Source organism: Panthera onca, chromosome C1 (genome assembly GCF_046562875.1).
Source record: "Panthera onca isolate mPanOnc1 chromosome C1, mPanOnc1 haplotype 2, whole genome shotgun sequence".
Taxonomy (NCBI): Eukaryota; Metazoa; Chordata; class Mammalia; order Carnivora; family Felidae; genus Panthera; species Panthera onca.
Genome location: NC_138346.1, coordinates 36472837 through 36486324, shown reverse-complemented (window position 1 = coordinate 36486324; position 13488 = coordinate 36472837). Strand labels below are relative to the sequence as shown.

General features: G+C 37.3%; 1 protein-coding gene across 3 annotated transcripts in view; it reads right to left on the bottom strand.

Moving 5' to 3' along the window:
• Nucleotides 1-13488, bottom strand: part of SATB2 (SATB homeobox 2) — a 194324-nt gene that overhangs the window by 155410 nt on the left and 25426 nt on the right. For all 3 annotated transcript variants that reach the window (XM_060622819.3, XM_060622817.3, XM_060622820.3), the window contains one exon: nt 8735-8911. In XM_060622819.3, coding sequence (XP_060478802.1) covers nt 8735-8911 — 177 coding nt within the window. The remainder of the gene's footprint in view (nt 1-8734; nt 8912-13488) is intronic.

Below are 13488 nucleotides of genomic sequence, written 5' to 3'. Positions count from 1 at the left end.
GTAGACTTCACACTGTGCTATGTAACGCTCGGTTTTAAGGAAACAAAACAGTTTGTAGTTCAGAGCCCAAATCTAATTATTGATGACATTAAACTGGCACTTTTTAGAACTGCATGTATTTCTCCAGGGTAATAAATAATACCTTCAATCCATTTGTTCATTCTTCCAACACTGACTAAATGCTTACCACAGGTGCCACTGTTGTGTTCTGAAAAAACGGGCCTCTAAGAACATAAGAGTTTCATCAATAAAAAAGCCAACAACAGGGCTATCTTTTTTTTTATTTTTTTTTTTAATGTTTATTTATTTTTGAGAGAGAGAGAGTGCAAGCAGGGGAGGGGCAGAGAGAGAGGGAGAAACAGAATCTGAAGCAGACTCAGGTTGTCAGCACAGAACAACAGGCCCTATCTTAAAAAACGGAGACAACAGGGGCGTCTGAGTGGCTCAGTCGGTTGGGCATCCAACTCTTGATTCCGGCTCATGTTATAATCTCACGTTTTGTGAGATAGAGCCCGAGTTGGGCAATGTGGTACCTACTTGGGATTCTATCTCTCCCTCTCTCTCTGCCTCTCCCCTGTGCACACTCTCTCAAAATAAATATTTAAAAGTAAAAAAATAAAAATAAAAAATGGAGACAATGGTGTACAGAAGTGGCAAAAAAAAAAAAAAAAAAAGTTTTCCTTTAAGGAGATAAAGCAAGGATTTTTTGGAAGTTTTAACCCATATTTTCCATTTGGCCATGTACTTCCAAAAACTGACAAGAAGAGTAATTCTTAAGTATTTTTCAAGAATAAAACTAACATTTATTTATAAATTAGCACTAAACTATAAATAAATTTTATATGCATTTCGATTCTCTGAACCTCAGTATTCAACATTTCTGAGCTCAGAGGATCAAAAATCAACTAATAATCCACATACTAAACTTCTCTTATGTTATTAAACTACCAAATGTAAGCTCCATGAAAGCAAGATTTTTTTTTCAGTTCTTTATCCCCAGAGCCTGAACATGGTGGGAATTTAATAGTGCTGATCAATTTGAAAATCAGAATTGCTGTGGAATATGCTTTATTTTCCTATCAGGAATCATTGAGGCTTCCTAATAAGCAGGGACAGTATATCTGAATTACTTAACCTACTATAGGCCTTGTATCTAGTTTTAGGAATTGGCTTCAATAGACAATAATTCTGTGAGATTTGGTTTTTTTGTTTGTTTTTAATGAAGGCTGTCTCATTTGCCTAAAAAAGTATCTCTATGTATAATTTATCATTATGGAATAAGTATAATCATTATGAAATAAATATAATCCTTATGTGTTCAGTAAGCACCCAATCTAAAAAGTCCCACCTTTCAGGGCTCATGTCAAAGAGTAAGGAGCAAACATTAAATAAGAATTGATGCCTACCCCAACTCTAAACTCCACTGATCAGGTCTATCACAGGACAGCTCTGTGGTTAAGAACCCTGACTCTGGAGTTGGATCACTGGGCTTCAGGTCTCAGCTCTTCCTTCCAAAGCCCTGTGTGCCCAGGAAAGTTACTTCTCTTCTTTGTTTGCCTGTTCCCTTATCTGTGAAATGGGGAACATATAATTTATTTCAAAAAGCTGTTGTGATGGGGCGCCTGGGTGGCGCAGTCGGTTAAGCGTCCGACTTCAGCCAGGTCACGATCTCGCGGTCCGTGAGTTCGAGCCCCGCATCAGGCTCTGGGCTGATGGCTCGGAGCCTGGAGCCTGTTTCCGATTCTGTGTCTCCCTCTCTCTCTGCCCCTCCCCCGTTCATGCTCTGTCTCTCTCTGTCCCAAAAATAAAATAAAAAACATTGAAAAAAAAAAAAATTTTTAAACAAAAAGCTGTTGTGATATTTAAATAAGTCAGTACATGTAAATCTCTTAGAATAGTGCCTGACATATTATAACTGCTCAGTTAATATTACTTAGCACTGTTAAAACTATAAGAAATTCCTTGGTTTGTTTATACATCATAGGGACTCATTCATGACTTATTCTTTTTTTTTCATTTTAAACTGAAAAACAACAGAAATACATCTGTATCATGCACAAGTTTTCACACTTACAGACACATTAGGGACAAAGGGAACTGCTTATCAAAAGTGGGTAATAAGGTAGAACTAACACATTCACACTTATTAAGAGCATTCATGGGGCACTTGGGTGGCTTAGTCAGTTAGGTGTTCGACTTTGGCCCAGGTCATGATCCCGCGCTTCGTGGGTTCAAGCCCCACATTGGGCTCTGTACTGACAGCTTGGAGCCTGGAGCCTGTTTCAGATTCTGTGTGTCCCTCTCTCTCTCTGCCCTTCCCCTGCTTGCACTCTGTCTCTCTGTCTCCCAAAAATAAATAAATATTTTTTTAAAACTTAAAAAAAAAAAAAAAAAAGCATTCATGGAGCAGAGCCTAGGTGGCCTGGTGAGTTAAGCCTCCGACTCATAATTTCTGCTCAGGTCTTGATCTCACGGTAGTGAGATTGATCCCTGCATCAGGCTCCATGCTGAACATAAAGCCTGCTTGGGATTCTCTCTCTCCCTCTCACTTTGCCCCTCTCTCTCTTTCAAAATAAATGCATAAACATTTTAAAAAGAGAGAGATAGAATTCATGGAGAAAGTAGAATTTCATACTTTATTTTTAAAAATTTTTTTAATGTTTATTCTTGAGAGAGACAGAGTAGAGCAAGGGGGGTGGGGTGCAGAGAAAGAGAGGGAGACACAGAATCCGAAGCAGGCTCCAAGCTCTGAGCTGTCAGCACAAAGCCTGATGCATGGCCTGAACCCACAAGCTGTGAGATCATGACCTGAGCCAAAGTTGGACACTTAACTGACTGAGCCACCCAGGCACCCCAGAATTTCATACTTTAATCCTACTATTCACACTATGATATTTTAATAGATTTCCTTTGTATTTTTTCTATGCATATATGAATAATTTTATATAATTGAGACTGTATTTGGCACTCTGCTTGATTCACATAACATGGTATTAAATCCATTTTTGTGTCGCTTTTTAAAAATATTTTAAATGACTGCATAAATTTAATTATTCCAACATAAGCAAGAAAAAAATGGTAATACACCTTCTCTTGAAGCCATAATTTTTATATACTAATGACCCCAAAAATAGCCAGTCAGAAAAAATTTTTGCTTATTTATCACTCAGCCTGTTTGTTTTCATTATTAAAAAAAAATTTTTTTAATGTTTATTTACTTTTGAGAGAGAGACAGTGAGAGCCAGGGAGGAGTAGAGAGAAAGAGAGGGTGACAAAGAATCTGAAAGCAGGATCCAGGCTCTGAGCTATCAGCAAAGAGCCCAATGCGGGGATCAAACTCATGAGCCATAAGATCATGACCTGAGCCAAAGTCAGACACTTAACCAACTGAGCCTCCCAGGAGCCCCATTGCCTGTTTATTTTTGAATAAAATTTTCTGGTCAAAAACAAATTTTACAATCTTAAAAAAACAAAAACAAAGCTGGAAATAACACACTCCTTATTATAACACACTCCTCAAACTACAGTACAAAGCTATAGTAAACAATATGGTATCAGCATTAAAACAAACATGTAGGGGTGCCTGGGCGGCTCAGTTGGCTAAGCATCCACCTCTTGATTTCAGCTCAGGTTACAATTTCACGGGTTTGTGGTTTCAAGTCCTGCATCGGGCTCTGCGCACTGACCGCGAGGAGTCTGCTTGGGATTCTCTCTCTCTGCCCCTCCCTCTCTCTTTCTCTCTCTCTCTCAAAATAAATAAACTTTAAAAAAAATTTTAAAAACAGACATATAGATCAATGGAACAGAATAGAGAGACTAGAAATAAACCCACGCATAGATGGTTAATATACAATAGAAAAGCCAAGAATATACATTGGAAAAAGCACAGTCTCTTCAATGTATATGTTGGGAAAACTGGACGGCCACATGCTAAACTATGAAACTGGACCACTAATTTACACCATCCACAAAAATTAACTCAAAACGGATTAAAGACTTGAATGTAAAACTTAAAACCATAAAACTCTTAGAAGAAAACACAAACAGTAAGCTCCCTGACATAGGTCTTAGAAATGATTTTTTGGATTTGACACCAAAAGCAAAGGCAACAAAAGCAAAAATAAACAAGCAGGACTACATCAAACTAAAGAGTTTCTACACAGCAACGGAAACCATTAACAAAATGAAAAGGCAACCCAGTGAATGAGAAAACATATTTGCAAGTTATATATCTGATAAGGGGCTAATATCCAAAATATATAAAGAACTCATAAGATTTAATAGCAAAAAAACAAACAATATGATTAAAAAATGGGCAGTGGATCTGAACATTTTTCCAAGGGAGACATATAGTTGGCAAGGGGTACATGAAAAGACACTCAACACCACTACTTATCAGGGAAATGCAAAACCACAATGAGATATCACCTGACACCTGTTAGGATGGATATTCTCTAAAAAACAAGAAATAACAAGTGTTGGCAAGGATATAGAGAAAAGGTAATACTCGTGCACTGTTGGTGAGAATGTAAATTGGTGCAGCCACTACGGAAAATACAGAGGTTTCTCAAAAAATTAAAAATAGAACTACCATGTGATCCAGCAATTGCACTCACTTCTGGGTATTCATCCAAAGAAAACACTAACTTGAAAAGATACATGAACGGCCATGTTCACTGCAGCATTATTTATAATAGCCAAGACTTGGAAATAATCTATATGTCCATCAATGGATGAATGGCTAAAGGAAATGTGGTGTATACACACACACACACACACACACACAAAATCACTGAGCCATAAAAAAGAAAGAAATCTTGTCATTTGTGACAGCACGGATGGAACTTGAGGGCATCATGCTAAGAGAAAGAAGTCAAACAGAGAAAGAAAAATACCATATGATCTCATTTATAAGTACAATCTTAAAAATTTTTTTTTAGTTTCAAAAACCAAGCTTATAGATACAGAGAACAGATTGATGGTTGCCAGAGGTGGGGGTGGGCAAAATGGGTGAAGGAAGTCAAAAGGTACAAGCTTCTAGTTATAAAACAAGTAAGTCACAGGGATATAATGTACAGTACGGTGACTATAGTTAATAATACTATATTGCATATTTCAAAGTTGCCAAAAGAATAAATCTTAAAAAGTTCTCATGATAAGGAAAAAAAATTCTGTAACTACATGTGGCAATGGATGCTAACTAGACTTCCTGGGGTATTTCACAATATACACAAATATCAAATCATTACGTTATATACCCGAAACTAATATATTTATGTCAATTATGCCTCAATAAAAATATATATAAATAAAATTCTAAAAGTTACTTTAAAACTTACAGGACACAGAAAAGAGAGAAGATGATCACTTACAAATTTAGTCAAATGTGCACAGAGAGGAATCAAGTCACCATCACTGCCACTTCCCCAAATCTGCCATCCACATTATCAACTATGAATAGCTACTTGATCAGTATGATAAAGAACACTCAATGACATGGAGAGATCCCTAGCTATTACCAAAAGCGTTATGGGGCAGAACTGAAAGAATGAAAAGGAAAGAAGAAAGAAGAAAGGGAATGAGTATAATTTGAGGGAACAGTTCCTAAGTTAACACTCTTCTTCCAAAACTAGAAGACTTTAGATTCAGAGATATGGACTCATGATCCACCATAAACTGTGCCTGCTGTTTATTAGATCTTAGGCTACCTACTGTAGGAAAAGCAAAACACCTGCCATCTTTTGGCTTTTTGCAAAATAGCAGGTCAGATGTGTCCTGCATCTCTCATCCTTGAGAATCACAGAGAGCTAATGGTAGGTGTCCTGGGAAATAAACGGTTGGGCTCAGTTAGAAACACTGTGCCCGTCATTTATAACAGTATTTTTTGCCCTTAATTTCTCAAGTCCCAATATGTGGCTTCAAATAATGCCTGGAGGATGTGGTGGTGGTGTTGGAAATCCTTGAATTGCATTTTAGTGGAATTTCTGTCATCCTTTAGAAGCAAATATCTTTCTTAATAAAGCCTCTTCAGCTCACTTGGAGGTAATGCCTTCTCAAAAAAAAAAAAAATTAACTATCCCATGCTCACAAGACCATGGGTTCATTACCTTGTCATTAGGATAAGGTATCACTCCAAAATAATGACATTGCTAATATATTTTCTCTTTTCAAGGCAATCTGAGTACTATCTAATTCAATTATTGAAACTCTTTTCTGGTCACGTCACAATAAAAAATCATGTTTCAAGAACCTCAATTTTTAAAATAGGCTCAAGCAACCCACTCTCCTTACAGTTTAGTTCTGCCCAACTTTTCTAACACAGGAAGAAGAGGTTCAGAAACGTTCAGTTTCTCCACTGCAGATGGATTTGCTAGGTCATCCAATGACATCCCTATCTTGGAGAAATTATCTAAACAATGAACAAACACACAAACAAGACCAAAACAAAACAGAAAACTAGATGCATAGAAAGTCAGATTTCGAATATACGGTTATATTTTGTTCTACCTCCTTTTCTAGCTTTCTGTTGCTCTGCTGTTTGCCCAGCACACAAATGACCAGTCTCGTGCTGCATTCTGTTTGGTCTATAATAAACATGCAACAAACTGCATACGTTTGATGATCTAAAAATGACAACAGAGATCTAATACAGTCATTTCAAAATAAACAATTGCCAAGTTCTTCCATTTACCCAAAACAGAGATCAGCAGCCTAATTTAAAACTAAACAAACAGCATTTTTCCCCCCTCTGAAATTATAGTACAAGACCTGGTGCTAAAACCTTTGTTTACCTACAAAATAAAGTATTATCTATGATCTAGAGCACCTTCAGAATATTGAGTCAACTTTTTAAATGTATAATATTCAGTATTTTTTAGTCCTGGTTTTCAAAAACTTTGGGGAAACAAATATTTGCTTTTGACTTCTCTCCTGTTTAATCCTCCACTGTAGGCCATATCCCTTGCTAGTGTATCTATCTCACCTTGGTGGGCAGAACTCTCAGTCCACATCACTGAATGGAACAGTGTGGCTCCCTAGTGCAAATTTCCTTAGAGTCCCTTCCCTGAGCATGTGCCAAGAATCAAATCTTGGCCACTTAGTGCTCTGTGCTCCACATGTGAGCTCACGGCGCGTTGAGCAGCCGTGCTAACGGAGATGGATAGCCCTGTCAAACAGGAAGCTGGCACACCAGGATGCAAGCAGTGGGATACAGTGACCTTTACATTCAGAAAAAAATATCCTTAAAATGGCATGAAAAGTTTCGGAGGGGGGTGGGGGGCGATGGGGGGATTCCTTTATTTCATTCAGGCAAATAGCATAAAATAAAAGCAGGGGTGCCCGGTATGGAATTTGCTCGGGATTAAATCTTGAATCCCTTACACAAGAAAAAAAGGAAATGAATCATCCTTTATCACACTGCTCTGAAAGCAGTGCGCTGGACAATTCAGCTGTTATCACTGCACCCGACAGGCCAATCACACAGATTCAGACCACACTTAGACTTCCAATAATCCATGGGGTACCACCTGCCCTGGGAAAACATTCTTGACCCCTGGTTTCAGATGGGCTGCTTTCCTGGTAGAATTACAATCTAATTTAAAGACTGAAACATTTTTCAAACAGTGATGATCTGCTTACAGAATCGGTCAAGAGCTTGGATACTAAATCCCATGTCCTCGGTTGCCTTACCTGTAAACTTTGTATGTACTGTTTAATCTCTCATAGTTTCCTTATCTGAATAAATGGAGGCTTTGACAAGGGGCTCATAAAAAAAAAAAGTTGCAAAAATCTGTGGCACATATACACAAATGTTAAGTAAGAATAGTAATATAGAAAATGAATATGCAAAGCAAGACCTGGAGGTAACCTATTGCTTTCCTTCGGTTATAAGGATTATCATAAACTATAGGATTCAGTCATTTGAGCTGAAATACAATAATAATCATTCCACTGGGTCAAAAAGTTTTCTTCCATTTTCCCAGGTTTGGGCGATGTTTTTGTTATTATTTTTTTTTTTTTTTGTAGTTCTCTGCCATGAAAGAACAATGGGCTATGCTGCAGAGTGAAGCAACAGAAACTCACAATGTGCTCCCCAGTGCTCTATGATACGTGCAGAAATGATGATGCAATTTTAATACTTAATTACATAGATACAGTGAATTGATCACAAAGACACTGAGGGGAGTTTTTTTGTTTTGTTTTGTTTTTTTGTTTTTTACTGAATGTACTACACTAAAACTACAGAGCAGTTTTCAAAGATAACAAAAGTATGATAAAATGTACCCATTTTTTTCTACTTAATTAAAAGCTAATTGTAAAGTGCAGAAGCTATAGGCGCAAAGCAATAAATAAATTTAGAAAACTGAAAGCTTATAAATCACGTATTAAAGTTTGGAGAAGTTAGTTAGGACCAAACATCTCAACGCTCTGAGAACACCAGTTTCGGGACTTAGAGAAAGTAACAGAGCTTTCAATGCCAAAAAAACCCCTATGATGATCACTTTAAAATGCAAGTTTATTTTGGTGGCTCTAAAGGTGCCGGTCAAATATTTCCCAAAGCAACCAGAAAACAAAACTCGGCAAGAAACATTCTGCTATTCACTGTTTGGAAAAGATGTTAAATCTGACCATTCTCCTCCAACCCATGTTTGGAGAATTATTTCAGGAAACACATTCTTCCTCAAATCCTGACACAATGAGGCGTGGGGAGGAGGAAGGGGATATGCGTTAATACCTTGTGCCTGAGCTGCGGAGCTGTGGGAGTACCCCAGGGCCAGGAGCGCGGTCTCCACCAGCTGGCTAAAAAGCACATCTTTTCGAACCAGGACAAACTCTGCATGTTCTTCTCTGTTGTCATATTCAAGAGAGCCATCCAACTGCTCCACCACACAAAAGACAGGAATCATCAAACCTGGAGAGACAAAATTCAAGAGCAAAACACAAATATTACAAAGCAAATCTCAGTCACCATGATGAGAAGGGAAGAGGCAGTTATAAAAGTTACTCATCTGTGATCGACAATGGTTTAGATTAAACAAGCCTCTTAGTTGGATGGGTCTAATGGGAAAGCTGGGGATGTTTTTCCCCTTCCTTATTACTCTCAGACTGCAGCAGAATTGCCTCGGGCGATGGCAGAAGCCCTCAGATTCCAGTCATTAAAAAGTGGAGTGCACCAATGAGGTGTCCTGACTGAGACCCTAACTCCACAGCCAGCATATAGCTGAGGTCAAGGTGACCTTCTAGACCCTTACATCTTTCATGTCTATGGTTTCACCATTAACTGTCAATCAGGACTAGTATTTCCAGATCAGATTTGCTTCTGTCGGTAAATATAAAAGACCTAGTAGAGAGGCATATTTGATTTCACAGTCTAAGCTATCATGTGAATATGTACAAGAAAGTCAATGGGAACTTTTTTTTTAAGTTTATTTATTTATTTATTTTTGAGAGATAGAGAGAGCACGCAAGCGAGGGAGGGGCAGAGGCAGAGAGAATCCCAAGCAGGCTCTGCACTGTCAGCACAGACCCCACGTGGGGCTCAAACCCATGAACTGTGAGATCATAACCTGAGCCGAAATCAGGAGTCAGATGCTCAACCACTGAGCCACCCAGGTGCCCGTCAATAGGAACTTTTTAAAAGTCCCTTTTATAGCTTTTATTTTTCTACATCTTGGTAAATAGGGCATCAATTAGCCTGAAAATACCCTGCTCCTGAAAATCTTAACTGACATTTAACTTGTATCAAAATATGCATCCACATGTAAAACTCTGTCTTTCTTTAAGTTATTATTTTATATATTAACACCAGTTACCACTATAAAGGGAACTATCTCTTCTTGTGTTTTCAGGGAAAAGAAGTAAACTACCCTAAAGAATAAAGCAAATTAGTCTAGTTGAAAATCTGTTGAAATCTGTTGTCACTGAAATATTTCTCTGCTTTGTATCAAAGTGTGAAAAGCTAAAAAATGTTTAATTCGCCAAAGATTTTTTTATAAACTGTTTTTTATTTTTAAAAAAGTCATACAGGCATTTAAATCTAAACATAGCCAAGGCATAAGAAGATCAAAGTTTTACCAACATACAAGTAATAAACATGGACTCTGCCCCATGTAATTCACACAAGTTAGTACTTTATAGAAGAAGATCTGTTCTGGGTCTTCTCTCTTTGTGCAAAAAAACACAAAAGTTATGAAGAATAGGTGGGCAGGCTGAGAGATGGGGTGGTGGACAACGAGCTGGTCATTGCTGAAGGCACTTTACAATAAAAATAAGACTTCTGGGTAAATGAGGTATGGGAGTCCCGCCTGTGACACCAGGACTGCACAGTTCTTCTAGAAGCCCCTCCCGTTGCCTAGACCCTAGAAGCCTCCCGACTCACTCTGATCTGGAAAGCAGAGGGTGGGAGCAGACACTGCAAACTACCAGCTCACAGATGTAGATTTTTGTTCTAAAGATAATACAATGGTGCCACTGGTTCCCATGTGCTAATTATTATTATTAAAGATAATAAGTATAGGGTGTAATTATTAAATATAATCATTATTAACAATAATAACACTCATTAAGAACTGTTATCACTAAGGATCATGGTAATTATTATTAAGCCAGCACAACAGGCTAACAAGTCACACCAAACTATCCCCTGGACAACTACAGCCTCTGTGTTTGCCCTTAAGAACAGTAAGGTAGCATTACTGTTTGTAGCAAATACAGTATCCATGGTATAGATTTATGGAAAATAGGAAACAAGGATGGAGCGAACTGATTGTTTGGACGAACAAGGGAATTTAGCCTGGCCACATGGTGCCTTATAAAATATTTTTTAAAGCTGTGACCAGTAATGGCATATCAAATGTTCATTTATGCCCAATTTATTCCTAAATATATGTAACACATGAAATGAATAATATAAATTAAATTTCCTTCAAATTATCTTTGTGCTCATTCATTTATCCAATTTTTATTCCCTGGACACCTATTGTGTGCCAGGCATCCCCTGTGGCTTCAGGGATACAAGTAAGAACAAGTCTGACGTGGCTCCTACCCTAAAATCTTCCTAAGCAAGCATAATGGCATTTTATAGGACCTATTCATCAGAGTCCTCACCAGCAGGGAATAGCCCCCATTTAGACCTTGTAACTCTTACAGACTGGTATATGATCTTTGTCCAAGGAAGCAGGTTGATTTCTATTTTTAATGATTTAAGCATATGCACACATAGGGCCATGTAGTCAGTGGTGCCACAAGCTATACTTCACCACTAATACTTATGTGTACATAAGTTTCAGTGCTGAAAATCCATGTGCAGTTCCTAATGTCAACATCTGAGTGTCACACATCTGGGAGTCACAGATAAGGCCTTTAAGTGAACCCAGTTGCTCCATAACCTATCATGTATCCATTACTTAGGAACCATAAATCTTCCTCAAGTCTATGGTCAACTGCAAAAGACTCAAGACCCTATCAATTTTTAGAAATAATATTAACAGTTCAACGAGTGAGATACAAAATATGACATTAGAGCACAGGGGTCTCTACCACTTAGGAACTTACGTTTTGAAAGTGTCAGTTACCAAAATATTTCCTACACATTTTAGTTCTGTGATTAAAGAAAGCAATTGTTATCTGACATGATAGCAATAACTCTTTACAGTCAAAAGGCAAGCACCCATCCATCACAGGCATCACCTACTTTGAAAGAAAGATAGAAAGAAAGAAAGAAAGAAAGAAAGAAAGAAAGAAAGAAAGGAAGGAAGGAAGGAAGGAAGGAAGGAAGGAAGGAAGAAAGAAAGAAAGAAAGAAAGAAAGAAAGAAAGAAAGAAAGAAAGAAAAAAGGACTTGGAGGTCATTTATAAAACAAAACAATATTAACCAGAAACATATGACAACAGAATTTACTCTGAAAGCACATATATATGAGACACTAAAAAATAAAGAGGTTATATTTAACCCCTAGAAAAATGTACATTTTTACTTGAATTTCATAGATCTAAGCAATTATGAAATGTTTACAATGAAATGCAATTTTTACAAAAGAAGAGGAAACATAGGTGTGGTTACTAATGACAATGACAAGAGAAATAAAAAATAGTAAAATAGTACACTTGGGGTCAAGTGGGAAGAAGAAGAAAATTAAGGCATAGGTTTTAAAAACTTAAAAACAGCAAATCCCTGGAAAAGAAAACGATAAAAGAATATATATATATATATATATATATATATATATATATATATATATTCCATTTTTCCCCCTGCCAATGCCACTTACTCCAGGCAAAAAGAGAGAAGAAAGAAAGAAAGAAAGAAAGAAAGAAAGAAAGAAAGAAAGAAAGAGGGGAAAAGTAACAATGGATAAAAAGATAGGGAGACTATTTGATAAGCAATTCAAAAAATAAATTAAGAATAGGAGGGAAGAATTAAAAGGTAAGTTTCAATAAAAGAATTAACAACATGAAACGAAAATGCATTCACAACAAAATTTAGAAATGATCAAGAAGAAAAAAGAAACTCTTACTCTGGCCCTGTATCTGGAACTTATGGCATTATTTTTCTTTTATTGTAGCACAGACCCATTTCCAGATGATCAAGTAGGGAACTTTGAACCTTTTGATTATAAGCCTCTCTAAGCCCTTTACAATTGTGGCAGGTGAAGCAGGTAGTTTCATCTAAAGGACAGGCACAGGGTCCCAGCCTTTTGCTAAAAATTAAGAGTTGTTCTGACAATTGGGATGAATGGTGAATTCTGTTGTCACGGAGGCAAAATAAGCATGGGACTCCTTCCACTAGAAAAACGCATTTCCCAATTGTCATTAGTTCCAATGCCCAATTTGTCACTTCCATCGTGACATTATTTCTGAAGAAGCGTGTGTGATTATAAAGGTAATCTAATCTTCACCACGACAGCCATGGGAATAGAGACGCACGGGAGATGGTCACATGTGCTGGTGACTAACACCGTGTCCGGAGGCAGGCAGCTCTTGGATCAAATCCTGGCACCGTTATTCTTTACCTATTGTAGTGACCTCAGGTAATTTATTTGACCTTCCTGAAGCTCAAATTCCTCCCAGTTAAGATGCAAATAATATCTACATCACAGAGTTGTTGTCAGGATTAAACAATGTGAAATAGTTAAGTTGTCTGGCTACCCCCAAACAACGAAACCTATTTGTTTCTCTTTTTTCAAAATCAGTATTAATACCATTCACTAATATTAATACAGAGGAAAACAAGAAACCAGTAATTTTTTTCAGGGTCCATAATCAATGCTCATGATACTTACTAAAAAGCATTTCTTCAGAATAAAAATGATACTCATAATCATTGAATTACTAAAGATGTTCAACGTGCCCCATGGTAAAAGGGTGAATGTGTTAAAAACACATACTTTATACTCCAAAACTGCTTGTCCAGTATGGAAGCTACTAGTTATATGTGGCAGCTAAACACCTGAAATTGACATATGCTTGTAAGTACAAGATACACACTCAA